Raw genomic sequence first — 16,615 nt, 5'->3', positions numbered from 1 at the left:
AAAACCAATTAAAGTGGTTTCGCAAGTCAACTGGAAGGTTACATTTGCCAGCATTGTAAAGAACCAACAGGAAAACAGTGACTGCCCTCAGTGCCCTGTAGTAGCATACAGAATGCGGTAAATTAATGCAGACTTTTTTTGCACATAGCACTGGAGCTAGAGAGGTTTACAATTTGGTAGCACAGGTCAAACAGTATGAGCACAAGTATAAATTGTTCGTTGTCATCATTAAAAAAAAGAATGCAAGTGCAAGTGCTTTCATGAAAAGGCAGGTAACTGACAAAAGACATTCATGTTACATACAGATGAATAAATTAGAGCCATATCATTAAACTGCAGTAACTATAGTAAATTGCAGTAAAATTATTATATACTATTCTGTTTTCTAACTTTACCTTAATACACAGTGTTTATCAATTTACAACAAGGGCACTACAATTTTCAATTGCAAATACTATAGTTCACTAAAGTTTTTTTTGTCTGAGTGTTCAATTTAACGTTTTTTATTTTGACGGGTCTTTGGGAAGACGCTCGAGTGTTTCTGTTAGCCGATAGCTTCACTCAAACAGTAAACGGTCTTAAAATAAACTCCTATCCTCATACAGGTCAGACGCTGATAAATCCTCGACCATCATGTTTTGTATGTTAAACTATGCACATAATTCATTCAGACACGCAGAACAGCCAGATCACATTTAAATAACAGGATTCTGCTCCACATCTAGGTTAAAGCATCAGACGAATTTGTCTCGTCTCGTATTGGTCAAATAAAATGAAGAGACATTTAAGCATAGTTTTTATTTTGTGAACCACATTTAGTCTCGTATAAATGAGACCCCTGGCCAGTAGAAAATATCCCTAGTGTTGAGCCCTTTGACTGACTGTGACCTAGGACTTTTATTTTGAAGGTACTGAGCATGGGTATGTGAAAACAAAGTTTCCCTCCATTACACATACATACCAACTTAATGCCGACAAAATATACCATCCTTATGTAGTTGTATGTTTGTAGCTCTATTTTTGGTTTTGTGGTATCACAAAATACCCAGTTTATCATCCCCAGTTGTTAGTTTTGGTCTGTTAAATGTTATTTGTTTAAATGCTTAATATTCAGTCATGCATGCTGTTCCAATATTATTACACAGAAAATTATACCAAAAATACTTTACACAGTAACTGTTTATTTAATTTCATTTATTTATCAAGTTAACTTCAATGCATTTCAAACAGCTGCAGGTGCACCTCTCACTTGCCAAACCTGTCCACATTGAAAGTAGCCATATTTAAAGGGATGATATGAAAACAAATATTATTGTTTGTTTAAGATGTAATGCAATGTGTACACACGATTTAAGGTTCAAAAACGCTGTATTTTCAAGATACCGTGGATGTTTGTGCCTCCTCTTTGCACCCCCTCTTTTAAAGGCGGAGATTTTTAAAGATCCAATTTCCCCAAGATCGCATTTTTCAACCTTTAGAGTAATGTCGGTGCTAGAGCAAAGAACACAGCCTGCAAAATGATAAAGCTCAATGTTCAGTGCCAAGCGAGATATTGTCTTTAACAGAATTCTCAGTGGGAAGAGCATTGTGTTAACAACACAAGGTTGTGGGTTCGATCCCAGGGGATTGCAAATACCTATGTAAAATGTATAGGTTAAAGCAATGTAAGTCGCTTTGGATAAAAGCGTCTGCCAAATGGCAAAAAAAGGCTTACAGAGAATGGCTTGAATCGGACTACAGCCCTCTATTTCCCAGGTACATGATGTCACTATTCCGAGTGCTTTTAATAACCTCCACCCTAAGGAAAACACCAAAAAAGGGGCGAGGCCTTCCTTATAGAAGAGGAAGAGCCGCTGGAGTAGTGTTTGGTTATCAGAGATTGTAAACATTTGACTGAGCTATTCCCTAAACTACGTTCACTTTCATCACAGTCCCACACCTGGTAATAAGAATTCAGCTACACACATTCTAAGAAAACCAACGGTCAAATAACAGCTTCCATGACTTTAACATCGGCTGTGAAAGCTGTTCCGTGTAATACACTAATATTTTGTGCGTGTGTATACCTCCAAAAGATTCTATGAAACGTCCTTTGAAGTCCTTCTTTCAAATCTCTCCTGGTCAGTCTGCTTGTTTTATCCAATTCAGGTCCAATATAAAAATGCTTCTGATATTGTTAATTAAAATAACTGGTCCGACACCATTCGGTCCGGTGTCATTTCCCTCGCCATAGTAGGGAAAATTATGATCTCTAACAAAGATTGACGTTTGCACATGCACTAGCAGACCTCCGTAACACTTCAATTGAACCGGATTTGTTTAACTGATGAAGTGCAGTTGTTGCCATTGTTACTGTTTCTGCTAAAAGCCAAAGTTTATAAATACACGTGCACTGAGAGGGGGACCGACCAATCACAACAGCCCAAGAAGCTTGCTGATATGGTGTGGGACATCTTTACTAGGGATGAGTCACGAATTTCGAATATTCAACTCAACTCTCAACTCAACTTTATTTATATAGCGCTTTTTACAATTTTCATTGTTACAAAGCAGCTGTACATGAGACACATTTAATACAAGTATGAATTCTAAAGCATTCTAAAGCAAATTAAGAATTAATTAATTCTTAATTTCTCTGCATCTGACAGTGACAGCATATGACGTAATTTAGATATATTCTTAAAATGGAAAAATGCAATTTTACAGGTGTTGGCGACATGGCTTTCAAATGACTGAGTACTGTCGAATACAACGCCAAGATTCTTAGCTGATGACGAGGATTTTATGGAGCATCCGTCAATCGTTAAGCAGTATTCTTGGTTGATACGCATAGCAGTTTTCGGTCCAGTAAGTAACACTTCTGTTTTGTCCGAGTTTAGTAGTAAAAAATTGTTACTCATCCACATTTTTAAGTCAACTATGCAATCCTTTATTCGATGAAACTGCTGGGTTTCATGAGGCATCGAGGAAATATAAAGTTGAGTATCATCAGCATAACAGTGAAAGCTAATTCCGTGTCGCTTTATTATATCTCCTAGAGGTAGCATGTATAATGCGAAGAGCAGGGGTCCCAAGACTGAGCCCTGTGGTACACCGTACTGGGCTTGTGATTTGCGGGACACCTCATTGTTTATTGCTACAAATTGAAAACGGTCGGATAAATAAGACTTAAACCATTTCAATGCTATTCCGTTAATGCCGACGTAATTTTCGAGTCTATGTAGAAGTATGCTGTGGTCAATGGTGTCAAATGCAGCACTGAGGTCTAGCAGCACCAATAATGAAATACAGCCACGGTCAGACGCTAAAAGCAGATCATTTGTAACTCTTATCAAAGCAGTCTCTGTACTGTGACATGCTCGAAATCCAGACTGGAATTCATCATTAATGTCATTCCTTTGGAGGAAGGAGCATAATTGAGTTGAAACTACTTTTTCCAGAACTTTAGATATAAAAGGTAAATTCGATATAGGCCTGTAATTCCCTAGTTCTTTAGGGTCGAGTTTGGGTTTTTTTAAAAGAGGCCTTATAACAGCCACCTTAAATGCTTTAGGCACATGTCCTAATGTCAGAGATGAGTTAATAATACTAAGAAGAGGATCTATAATTGTTGGGAGCATTTCTTTCAGTAGTTTTGTAGGTATAGGGTCTAGCATGCATGTTGTTGATTTAGATGATCTAATGATTTTAGACAGTTCATCGTGATCTACTGTAGAAAATAATTGCAATTTCTCCTTAGGGGTGCTGTAGTTAGTTTGTTCAGTGGATTTCACTACAGGTTGCTGTAGTAGAGTAGGCGGGGCGAGACCGTGGTTCGAGTCCGGTGAGTAATTGTGAATTAGCGCCAGCTGTGCGCACACCGGGCTCGAATCACGTAGGAGATGGGAGCATAAAAGGAACGAGCGACCGGACCGTCGAAGAGAGAGGACTGGGCCCGAACTTATGTTATGTTTGTATTTATATTATGTTTTGTTCGCCGGCGGTCGTCCGTGAGGGGCCGCCGGCTGTTATATTACTTTATTAAATGTTTAAATGTTTGCCGGTTCCCGCCTCCTTCCTTCTATTTTATTGAGATTTGTTACAGTTGCATTGTTATAATTTTTTCTCTTATATCTTGGATTTTACTCGTGAAGTAGTTCATAAATTCATCACTGTTATGCTGATAATCAGAATCTGACGTCGATGACAACTTATTTTTTGTTAATTTAGCCACGGTGTTAAATAAGAACCTAGGGTTGTGATGGTTTTCCTCTATTAGTGTTGAAAAGTAGGCGGATCTAGACGTTTTTATGGCATTCCTGTACTTTCGATTACTATCCTTCCATGCTATACGAAATACCTCTAAATTCGTTTTCTTAAAGTTGCGCTCCATTTTACGGGATGCTTTTTTTAGAGTCTGAGTGTGTTCATTATACCACGGTGTTGGGCTGCTATTTTTAATTTTCTTTAAACGCAGAGGAGCAACTGTGTCTAATATTTCCGAGAAAGTAGAGTTAAAATTTTCAATAGTAGTGTCAAAATCGTCAACGTTATTACTCATGCTAGATATTTTAGACAATTCAGGCAGATTATCGAGAAACGCATCTTTGGTAGTTGAAGTAATCGTTCTACCATATTTGTAACAAGGAGTTTGATTTGCAGCCGTAGGCCATTGAAGCAAACATAATATCAGATAATGATCCGAAATATCTTCACTCTGCTGAACGATTTTAACATCGTCCACATTAATACCATAAGAAAGTATTAAATCTAAAGTATGATTACGAAGGTGAGTGGGTCCTGACACATGTTGACTAACGCCCATGGAGTTAAGAGTGTCTTTGAAAGCCAGTCCCAAGGCATCTGTATCATTGTCTACATGGATATTAAAGTCACCGACGACAAGGACTCTATCTGCGGCCAGTACTAGTTCTGATAAGAACCCACCAAAATCTTTAATAAAATCTGTGTGGTGCCCTGGAGGCCTATATACAATAGCTAGAATAAATTTTAAAAATGTTTTGTCCTTAGTATTAGGTGTCGATACGTGAAGTACCATGACTTCAAAAGAATTGTATTTAAAATTAGACTTCTGAGAGGTAATAAAAGAATTCTTGTAAAGTGCAGCGACACCTCCCCCTCCACCTTTTAGACGAGGCTCGTGTTTATAGTAATAATCATGGGGAACGGATTCATTTAGAGTAATATAATCATCTGGCTTTAGCCATGTTTCTGTCAAACAAAGCATGTCTATTTTATGATCGGTTATCAAATCGTTAACAAAAAGTGCTTTATTTGAGAGAGATCTAATATTAAGCAATCCGAGTCGTAACAGCTGATTATCTGTATTTTGTTCATGTTTGATTTGTTTAACGTTTATTAAATTACTTTCAAGAGGTTTACGCAATATCTTATGTTTGCTAATCCGGGGGACAGACACAGATTCGAATAGTATATTTAATTATCGAATTTCGAATAGTGTGTGCGATCTTAAAAAACTCGCCGTGTTTTCACGTGTAACGGTGTTCATGTAACCAAAGGGTGGCACTGCCAATAACAACGCACCTAAAACCTAAAGGCTGTCAATCGACAGACATTTTCCCACAAGAATTGGTAACGAAGTTACGCACACTGTAGACCCGCGTGGCATAACGGAAACGGTAAATTGATATCAAAAATGTGTTCTGTGTGTGGGGGTCCTTTAATAAAATGAATGAGAATAAAGTGCAGTGCAAACTGTGCAATGCAAAGCTAGCTTATCATGGATCAACAACTACTATGCACAATCATTTCAGGGCGAAGCACCCAGCAGGTCCATCCACAGGTCAGCAATCAGTTGCTAGTTTATGGTCAGACCAACCAATTTGGATCCCAAACGGGCGGAGCAAATAACGGCTCTAACTAGCAAGATGATCGCTAAGGATATGCTTCCGATCGGCTTTGTCGGAGGAGAGGGTTTTAAAAATCTAATGGAGTTTGTTCAGCTCGAGTTAACTGTTAGTCTAGAAAAATGATCACTGCCAGACTGCAGAAACTTTTTCATGACAATTGAAACTGAAGCCTTATGAACTATTAATGCATGAAATCGCTCCGAACTGTTAATAAATGCCGTCATTCGGTTAATATGTTTTAACGCCTTTTATGTCTAGTCTAATCAGGAAAATATATTAAAGCCATAAGATTTAATCACACTGCTGTTTTTTAGTTGGTATAAATGTGCATGCTCATATCGAATAGGGAAATGTCCTAGCATTATGAGCGGTTGATGCTGATCGACGTACTGTTAATAAGTGCCGTCATTCGGTTGTTAATATATTTGTTTCAGCACGTTATTTTAATGTATTGCTTAACGTAAGATTGCATATTCCATAATACATAAAGCAGTGTGCCGTCATACTGATTTGATGCGTAAATGTGCTCTCTCTCTCTCTCCGTTTGTGTGTGTGTAATACTGTAAATGCGTCCATGTGGGGGAGGGGTGCGAATTTCAAATAATTTTCGAATAGTTCTCATCGATCTTCGAATATTATTTTTGCTTTAAATGCCCATCCCTAATCTTTACACACTCTAAGCATGGAACCAATTACGACAGACCTGGTCAGGTTTACCAATCAGAGCGTTTCGGAAGGTGGGACTTTATAGAGACCTTAAGAAATCCCGTCGTTTTGTTAGAAGAGGGACAGCGGTGAATAATAGACTTGAAATATGTGAATTATAATGCATTTTTGAAATTAGAAACATGAAAATCCACTGTTAAACACGCCAAAAACATAATCAAAGCCTCAAAAACAGCAAAGAATGGCTACCTTATCAAAGTTCATCGCTCTGAAAAGCGAGTTGTGCTATGATTGGCCAGTTAACCAGTGCGAAGTGATTGGTTGAATACTGCAAGCGTGTGACGGAAATGTTACACATCTTAACATATTTGGAACATCAGGTTCCAAAGCAATTGTGCTGACAGGTACACCAACCTTACTTGCGTTGACATTTGGGCGGTCTCAGTCAACTCATACCACGTACTGACGTAGATTTGTGGGGATATGGTTACACAGGGCGTTTCATTCAGGTATGGGTGAGCATTCGCTTTTAGATGGAATGCTTCTTTTGTTCCTCTACTTTTATTTTTGTTATTTTACTCAACTCAACTTTATTTATATAGCACTTTTTACACAATATTCACACGTACGAACACGCATAGACATAGACACAACCACACAAACATACACAGACGGACACACAGACCAGCACGCACACACAGACAAGGAGAGAGAAACACAGGTCAAATATTAAACAGAATATAAATTCCTATATGCAATATCATGTAGAACTTTTAAATTCAAATTCCAAAGCAGCCCCCCCGGGCAGGCAAATGGCCCAAAACAGTATGCAAACGGTGGCGAGAAACCCAAAACTCCAATGGGGACCCAGACACACCCAGGGGATTCCAGTTCCCCTTTGGCAAGAGCTGCTGCCTCTGCACAAGCTCAACAGTGCTTGCACAACAGGGCTAAATAAAAGTAAATAATCTAACTAATAAGGTAAATTATAGAATTATTAATCTAGTAGCATTTGAAATTTTGTAGCGAAGTCGTGTCAAGTTGCCACGTCCTTCTTTATCCAGCTCTATCATCTCAGCTCTTGTCAGGTCGCCACATCCCATTCTCCGCTCTGCCATCAGGTCTGGCCACGAACTGCATCCTGCTCGCAGCCATTCGAGGAAAGTGTGGAGAGGTTGAATTGCACTTGTATTTTTGGGCCTGTACATTGTCATAGCCAAACTCACATTTATTTGTATATTGTAAATAACTTCAATAAAAAAAAACAAAAAAAAAACTTCAATTTATTTTCTTTGGGTTTTTGACTACTGCTACTGTGGACACCCTGGATAACTACATTTTTTGCACCTTTGGGATTAAACTGCGCTGATCTGTGCTTTTTGTGACGTGTTATATTATTTACACCTCTGACCGCTGGTACATTCTAACAGTGAAAATCATGAAACATCATTCTAACTTTATGAAAAATAACTCTAAACTCTAAAGCAGACAACTAACAATGACAAAAACTATCATTAATAAAGTTTTTGCAAACATTAATATTTAGCATACTACAGTAATCTTTAAAAAAATTACCACCAAATTGAACATGTTGCAGTGCATAATGGGAATTTTCAGACATTGGTTTATTGTAAACATGTTTGTTTAGAATACACAGTTTAGCAAGTTGCTTTTTTTGCAGTGTAGATAGATAAATGTGTAACAGCTTTTTTGGGTCAGTACTGATTAATAAAACTGTTTTTTAATGGTTCCTTTCTTTAAGAAATTATGTAAGGCATATGTGCACTTATGACCCTAACTTTATGCATCCTTATGTTCTGTGTTTCAGACCAGCTGTGCGATCCCTCCCAAGCAGACAGATGTTTGAACATATATTAAAGAGGCATAATGTGCTGTTTGTGTATGTTGGTGGGGAGTCGCCTCTCAAAGTGAGTGACATCTCAAATCGCTTTGTGAGCTGTTTGTTTGTGCTGTATGGTGTTGATCATAGAGTCGGTGTTCCTTGTGTACTACACTACAAAACCATGGTTAAAGTGATAATCCGCACAAAGATTTGGTTTAAAACATGAATAGATTTGTTTGTTCTGATTAACACAAATGAAGATATTTGTAAAAATGTTTGCAACCGATATTCTGGGACATCATTGACTACCATAGTAGGAACTATTTGTTGAACTCAAACTGAGAAATTTTGAAGAATTTATAAATGCAAACAGTTTTAGGAAACCTTTGACTACCATTTACATTTTTCTAAAAAAATTCTAAAGTTGTAGTGAAAAAAACCCCCCACTGTGCAGTGCTTTAACACAATATAAAATTTCTGTTTTTGCGTATATTTTGCCAAGATAGGAAGCCAAGGTTCTTTGCGTTGTCCTAGAAAACACGAAAGCAATGCATATTAGAACAACAGCTATGACTTTGGGATATATTAAATATACTCTTAACCTCATTGTAGTGCTATGCTATGATTAGTTTATTTGAATGCTAACGTAGCTAACGTGAGCTACTATAGATAGTGGTGTTCTGCAGCCATAAACAAGCTTCCATTCAAGCCAACATTAGATGATAACTAACGTTAGCTAAACACAGCTGTCTAAGCGCCAGTAGCTACCTAGCACAAACAAACTGCACGGAGAGCTAAGACAGTAAGCTAGCACCACTGAAGTGCGCAGAGCTGAAGCTACACTACAAAAACATGTAATTAATTTAGCCAACTTTAGTACTTACTTGTTATTGTCTCCTTCACAAGTGACAATTGGGTGCCTCTTTTTCAGATGCTCCAACATTGTTGTGCTGGCATGGTATGCAAACTTCATTTGGCAAAGAGCGCAAATAACGACACATTTACGTTTGGAACTAAATTTGAAGTATTTCCATACCCATGTTTTGGTCTCCCACGTGTGTGTGGCGAGCTTCTGTGAAGCGTGAAATCTTTTGCTGTGAAGCAAAAATCTGACGTCCACGAAATTTTGACGTTAACATCATCGACGCGTCGTTACAGGCCTACTTATGACAGATCAGTGTCAGTTGAGTTTAATTCCATTTCTTTCAGTGGACAAAGCCTGTGGCCAAAAGTAGGAAAGAACAACCGAACTAACAACTTATTAATTCTTCAGTTCGGTTAATTTGATCCGGACCAATGGCAAAATATGATACACTGTAGCATATCTTATCTGCGTTGTTTCCTTTTCTGACCATACTGATTGCTTTGGTCCGAACCAGTGGAATCAAACCTAAATCTGTTCACGTGACGACATCCACATCACTCGTTGGCGAGACCCCATTTTCAAAATTGCTTTATGTTTGGTCAGAATTTACGTGCGGGAAAATTTAGACAGCCAGAAGCCAGCAGACAAAACGCTGCACTATAGAGAGATGACTATGATGGTTGAATGTGTCCCTGATCATTATATATCACATCTTTCGTATACACCACAACATACAGACTATACAATTCTGTAATGAAGCACGGGTGCGGCTGTAAAATAATGTTTTAATTAGTGGTGGGCTGTTAACGGCGTTAACGTGCTGCGTTAACGTGAGACTCTCATCGCGCGATAAAAAAATGTCGCCGTTAATCTATTCTCAAAGTTGGGTTGGGAGCTGGGTCTATACTACGCAAGCTATGATGACTTTCACCTTGATATTTTAGCGCGGATGTATACCTGGCTGAATTGCACTGTACCGGGCGAGAACGAGATTTTTCAACTCGCGTGATACGCGCAATTCGCGTCATTCGCGCCGCCTCATCATCTCATGACCAGGGCTTCATTCGCGCAATTCGCGCCGCAAGTAGGTCTATTGCGTCTTTGCATTGATTTAACATGTAAATCACTCGCGCTTGACGCGCCATTCGCGTTTGGTCTGAACACAACATAACGTTATTGTGAAATTACCACATCACATCGTGCTAACATGGATGCCGCTTTGAAGCCGCTGGGTTGCTTCAGGGATTTTTTTTTTTAAGAAGCTTCCCAATGGAAACATCGACAAGACTAAGGTTGTTTGCACCTTGTGCAATGCGGAATTGGTTTAAAAAAAAACTTTCTCTCAACAGGTAGTGGTCTAGCTTTAGTTGAAACCAGTAAATTTGTATTGGCACCTAATGTATTATGGCTCCTGTATGATATATCGCTTCCCCAACTCTTTGTAAATTGCTTTGGATAAAAGTGTCTGCTAAATGACTAAATGTACTGTAGGATTTCTTCCAGTTTCAAGTACCACCTAAACGCAAAGCTCCCCTTAGCTAATGCGGAAGTAAACACAAGTACATCTTATTGAATATAATTTATTTTCATCACCAATTATCATAGTAGAACAGCTTTCTCAAGCAGTTTGTGATGCATTTTGATGCACCTGGCTTGAGACACCCGTTCTCAAAGACTTACTTTTGGTTATTATTTGGGTAGCACACATATTCTGAATGCCTTCGGCAGAATTCAAATGAGCCATTTTAATCTAGATTAAAAATAAATAATCTATGCCCACCACTATGATAAACACATTTTATCCATGTTACTAATGTAATTTCACTACATATAAAAATATGTTTCAATGCATATTGCTATTTAAACAATGTAGCAAAGATAATATAACATGAAAACGAGCAACGGTTTATTAAGCTCATGGTTAATATGAAGTTACCTAGCTTGCCATCGTATTGGCATGAGAAATGATAATATCTTTGCATAAATTTACACCCTAATTTCTGAAACAAGTTGCTTTGTACTGGCAATGGGCAAAAACGACATAAAATCACGTCAATTTAGGTGTCAGATGTGATAACGCTAGGCCGGTCAATTGTGCGATAGCGCTGGACGATAGCGATGTTGAACTTTCATGGGTCTCAACAACCTCCTGGACTTGGATGTACTGCTGGCGGAGTTTCTTCACCCGGCACCTTTCCACAGACCTATTAAACCCCCTTTCCCTGAATTGTTTGCTAAACAACAAAAATGATACGCTGTTCTTGTGACTTTTCTACAGCTGTGAGGTAATATGGTCATCAGACCAAATTACTATGAGGGCCCGCACCTACTCACAACTCCTAGTTTGTCCACTAGCCGCCATGCTAGTCCAAATTTGTCCTCATCCCATCATCCTCAGCGCAGCTGATTACGGCAGCTGGTTTAGTCCAAAAAAGTGCTTTACTACTTTCATTTTCACCACCACAAACAAACAAAGCATACAGAGACCACCTCTTCAAGGAGTAGGTACACTTATTTGGTCAGTTTATGGTGCGCACTCGAGTGCGATTGCTGCATTCATACCTTCCCAAATGAACCTCGCAAAGAAGAAAAACTAACTCTAGTGGGATTCAACCGTTCTAAATCAGGTCAGGTGAGAAAGCACTCTTAGCCATGCCACTCCTTTGCAAGTTGTAGAAAGAAAGATTACACAAATCAGACAACCTTTCTAACCGTAAAGGAATTTTTTATATTAAGCTAGGGCTACATGATAATTTATTGTGATACTACTAAATCCTTTTGCAATCGAGCTGGCATATTGTAATATGCAATGTGTCGATCTGGGATCAGTAGGAAATGCTGCTTGATCTAAAAGCAGTGCGAGTTTGAGTCACTTATAATGTTGTAGTGTATTTCAGGGAAACTATGGGTTTAACCACAGTAATTAATTGTGATTAACCATACCTATTCTATACACTTTACTTGATGCAGCATAATTAATAATGGCGACAAACTAAATGCACTCGTCCAGTGAGTGATCAGCATGAGCGTATATCAACTCTAAGAAATATTACTTTCCTGGCCATGGAAACATAACACTCTTACTTTAGTGCAGTGCATGGCCTATAAAATAAACAGATGTTATATGAAACTTAGTCTTGTCAACATTTTGGAAAACGTTTTTGTTCATTGAGATATTGTTTAAAATGTTACTTTTCAAAGGGGGTGTACTCATTTATGCTGAGCACTGTACCTGTGTGTATCTTGTGCTATAGTCGTGTCCTGCTACGCTTGTGAATGACCCTTGTGGATTACCTTGCCCCTTGCTTTGATGTAATTTGTGGTAAGTCGTGTCCTAGTCTTAGTAAGCTTTAAGGATCTTGTCTTTTTTTTATGCCCCCTTGTGGGAAGTCTTTTTTCCTGTATCGTGCCCAAGTTCTGTTTTTCCCCATCGTTGGTTGTTTTCTTTTGTTCCTGTTTTTGTAAAATTCTTTTTGGACGCAGCCACAACACCGTTTGCTTCCCATTCTGCGGCGGCTGCCAAGCACCATCTGTAGCGGCGAACGGCGGTGGTGATATGAGGGTTCCCATGGATGAAAATTTTGTGCAGATGCAAGAAAGTAAGCTTTCTCAATGCGCCCATCCTGATAGGAAGCCTCTTTGGTCTGCTCCCTAGCAGCTTCGCCTCCTTCGCCATTATCTGGAATAGAAGTACCAGAATCTCCAACAACAGCGTACACACCACCTTGAGAGGCTGTCAGCTGGTCGAATACCAGTCATCATTAACCTAAGACCGCTCATCTTTGCCTTAATTCCATCATATAGTCGAGTCCTGGTGTTCATAAATTTGATCAGTTCGTATCTGGTTACCACAACATCAATTTGTAAACCAGAAATCCCACACTCTTTCCCACTTTGTCCAAAACCTATGTTTCTTCGGCACTGGATTTAATCTGGTGATGGCAGGTGTGACCTCCGACTATTATTATTGCTTCTACCAGAGCACACCTTCCTGTCCAATTTCTTGGTTCTTTCACAACCACCATAGATCGGTTGATGTTCTTGTGCCTTTTTCTGAAGGCATGAGTGGGTGACTATGAATATCTGGCCTACAATATTTTAAACAGTGATCTCGGGCTGTGGAATTAGCTTGTCTCAAAGTAAACTGTGTGTTCATCGATCCTAATCCTAACCCGCTTCAGCCTTTACACTTAGTTTCATAAATCTGCATCCTTCCCTCCATGTATGCTATTAGGCAGTTCCACACCACCTCACAATATGATAAAACCTCAAAATTTAGACCCAAATGCGTCACAGGGGAACATTCAGTGATGACAGGTAGCCCCCTCATCCACTAAAAGAGCAAAGATCTTCTGTCTGGCACAAGCAGAAATCAGTTTATCTATTAGGGAAACCACACAATCATCCAGACGGACTTTCACCCACGGGGTCGGGAAAGACCTACCTATTAAAACCGCGAATAGAGTATATTTCATCGTGAGGATGAGGTCATTCTCATTTCTGCCAATACGGCTGGTAGCACTTCTGGCCATTTTCTACCTGTTTCCAGACAAGTCGTTGTGATCTTATCTTTAATCGTTCGGTTAGTTCTCTCGGCCACCCCAGATGATTGTGGGTGGTACTGTATATCGTAGCAGCTAAACTGACCAATCAAGTTGGGTTATTAATTTTAACCCAACAAATGGGTTGTTTCCTTTTTAAAACACTGCTGAGTTTATTTTACATCATAACATTGCTTTATAATACTTTGTTTATTATTTTATATTCCACATTCAAAACACATGTCTGTCAAATACAATATATTACAAATACAACTATCTATGTTAGTACGGTATCTTTATTTTTTTAGTACACATATAACACAATTTCTTGTACATTAGATTTTTTCGATTAATATGATTCAAGAGCCTAGGATGAACAAATCTTATTAAACTTATAAAACATATTTATAAACCTTTATTTCACCAGAAAAAATACAAAGCATATCTGCTTGAAAAGTGCTTACTGATTTTTCTCCTGAAGAAAGTTGAAAATGCCCGCGACAGCAAACACAGCAGTTGTGTTGTTTTGACTAATCACAGCTTGAATGATTATTCAGCTTTTGCAACTAGTTAAAACATTGAGTTATACATAATTTACGTAGTGAATAAAATCAATTCAGCTTTTGAAATTTGTTTCAATGAACTTGCTTTAAGTTTGCTGATTCTGTCCAACTCGAATCACACAAATACTCTCTACAAACTTTAAAATACAAATAAATAAATAAATCAGGTAATTACCGACCAATTTGTTTTTTAAATGTAAACAAATCTCTTGACAGAAACATTAAGCAGCATTTCTATGACAACAGTTCTTTCCCCTGCCAGCCTATGGCAGCGTTTTCTAACATTTTAACCAAAATTTAATGTCTCGCACTACATTTTCTGTAAAGAATATATGGACAAACAATATGTCCAATGAAAGAACAGAGTTTCTGCTTTTAAACAAAGGAAACCGTATTCTAAAATCTTGTTTTGTTCTTCACTTTGATTAAAAGATAATTTTGAGATAATTAACGTTTTTTGTCAAAGATTCCGCCCAGATTTCACTCAGAACAATCATTAAAAACCGATAAGAAATATACGTTCCAGGTTCTGGGATTCTGTACTTTTCCCAAAGGTGTGTAACAGCGCCACCTGCTGTACAACAGTATAAATACTGATTGCCGTAATAACGTCTTTGGTGGGGAACCATTTTTTTTAAATGACGAGATAAATCATCAGTGTAGTTGAAAGAGTTAATGAAAAAGAGCAAGTCACAGAAGAAAATATTTTAAAAATAAAGGCAAGATATAAGACTCCTATCACTTAACGTCCCTCTCTTATAATCATTTTCCTCTCATTTAATACCTAATAGTGTTATAATAATCAAAACAGGCTTGACTCCTAAGCTCAATCAAAGCTTTATACTTTGCAAAACAAATAATAACAATGATGTAATTATATGATTATTGTTGTTATTTTCATTACTATTAATATTGCATTCTCTCATAAAAAGATTTACCACATAGTTAGTTAGTTAGCTCTAGATGGAGAACAGTCACCTTTCCCACACTTTACTTGTTCGCATTCGTTTGTAAACCCTTCATAATTCTCGCTGTGTGTCCTTCTACTGCGATAGCATTCGGGAAGGCTGCATTACACTCTAGCGCTACAGTGCCGTAGCGGTCAAATTGTGATATTTCAGGCCCTTAAATTAAGTCACGTAATCAAACAACTACTCGACAACAAGAATATCTGTCGACTAATCGTTTCAGCCCTAATAAGGATAGCAACAGTGCATCCGTTCCCTCTCTCTCTTTCTCTCTCCGTTCATTGTGTGCGTGCCAGAGAAAGCGCATCCTCGCATATTTCTGAACTTAGACGGCTTTGGGAGCTATTAGTAGTTGTGGTATTTACAGTGCTAATTCGACACTGAAATGACGCCGCTGCACATCTGCTGCATGATGCAACATAAACTCGCTCATGTTTAAAACCAGTGAAACGCACGATGAGGCGATGTTTTGATTAAACAATTGTCTTAAAGAAGGTTCATCATGTACATTAAAGTCTTGCAAGGCTTGTAGCCGATATTTCAAAATGTGTGATAATTAATAATTTTAGTAATATAATTTAATTATATTACTCTTTTGGAAGTGCAAAAAACAACTCTTTTGTTCCAGTAGATACAGCCTAGACTTGTATTATGTTTTTATTGTAAAATAAAGATTACTCGATTAAAACCTAATTAGTCGATAAACAAAACATTTTACTACTCGACTACCAAAATATTGGATAGTGACGGCCCAACTGGAAACATTTTACTTTACTCGGCATTATGGAACAATGCATTACTGGAACAGAATAAAAGTTTTTAATATGTAAAGATTATGCACTTATTTTTTGCATACAGTACCTAAGCGTTATTATGCTTATGTTGTCTTTCAGGAGAAATACATTGAGGTGGCATCTGAACTCATCGTGTATACGTATTTCTTTTATGCATCTGAAGATATCTTGACTGAGGTAATAACAATTCTATTTTTTTACTTTTGGTTTTAATTGCTATAGGCCCTTTTCACATGACTTCACGCGAAGCAGTGTAGCGTTACTTCCATTTAGCGCCTCAGAATGGACTTTACTAAGTCCCTTGCACAGCTGCCACAAATAGGGCTAGATGATGTACAACAAATTTTCGGTAACGACTAGATCAAAGCTAGATAAAGGATACAAATTCTTTGTGGAAACAATGCCTGTTTAATTATGAAGGTAAGTGTTTTGTTTTCTTTTTGTTTTAGAGAAGGTGCTAGGATAAGTACTTGCATACATGTTTTGTCAGTTGTTAAATTCCAGC

General features: G+C 38.0%; 1 protein-coding gene across 2 annotated transcripts in view; it reads left to right on the top strand.

The window, feature by feature from the left end:
* The window catches only part of tmx3b (thioredoxin related transmembrane protein 3b), a 107,153-nt gene that overhangs the window by 44,325 nt on the left and 46,213 nt on the right, over nt 1-16,615 (top strand). For both annotated transcript variants that reach the window (XM_056737748.1, XM_056737747.1), the window contains 2 exons: nt 8,365-8,464; nt 16,210-16,287. In XM_056737748.1, coding sequence (XP_056593726.1) covers nt 8,365-8,464; nt 16,210-16,287 — 178 coding nt within the window. The remainder of the gene's footprint in view (nt 1-8,364; nt 8,465-16,209; nt 16,288-16,615) is intronic.

The sequence above is a fragment of the Triplophysa dalaica genome, chromosome 23, assembly GCF_015846415.1.
Source record: "Triplophysa dalaica isolate WHDGS20190420 chromosome 23, ASM1584641v1, whole genome shotgun sequence".
Classification (NCBI taxonomy): Eukaryota; Metazoa; Chordata; class Actinopteri; order Cypriniformes; family Nemacheilidae; genus Triplophysa; species Triplophysa dalaica.
The sequence above is the reverse complement of the archived record's forward strand: the minus strand, read 5'-3'. Positions and strand labels throughout refer to the sequence as shown.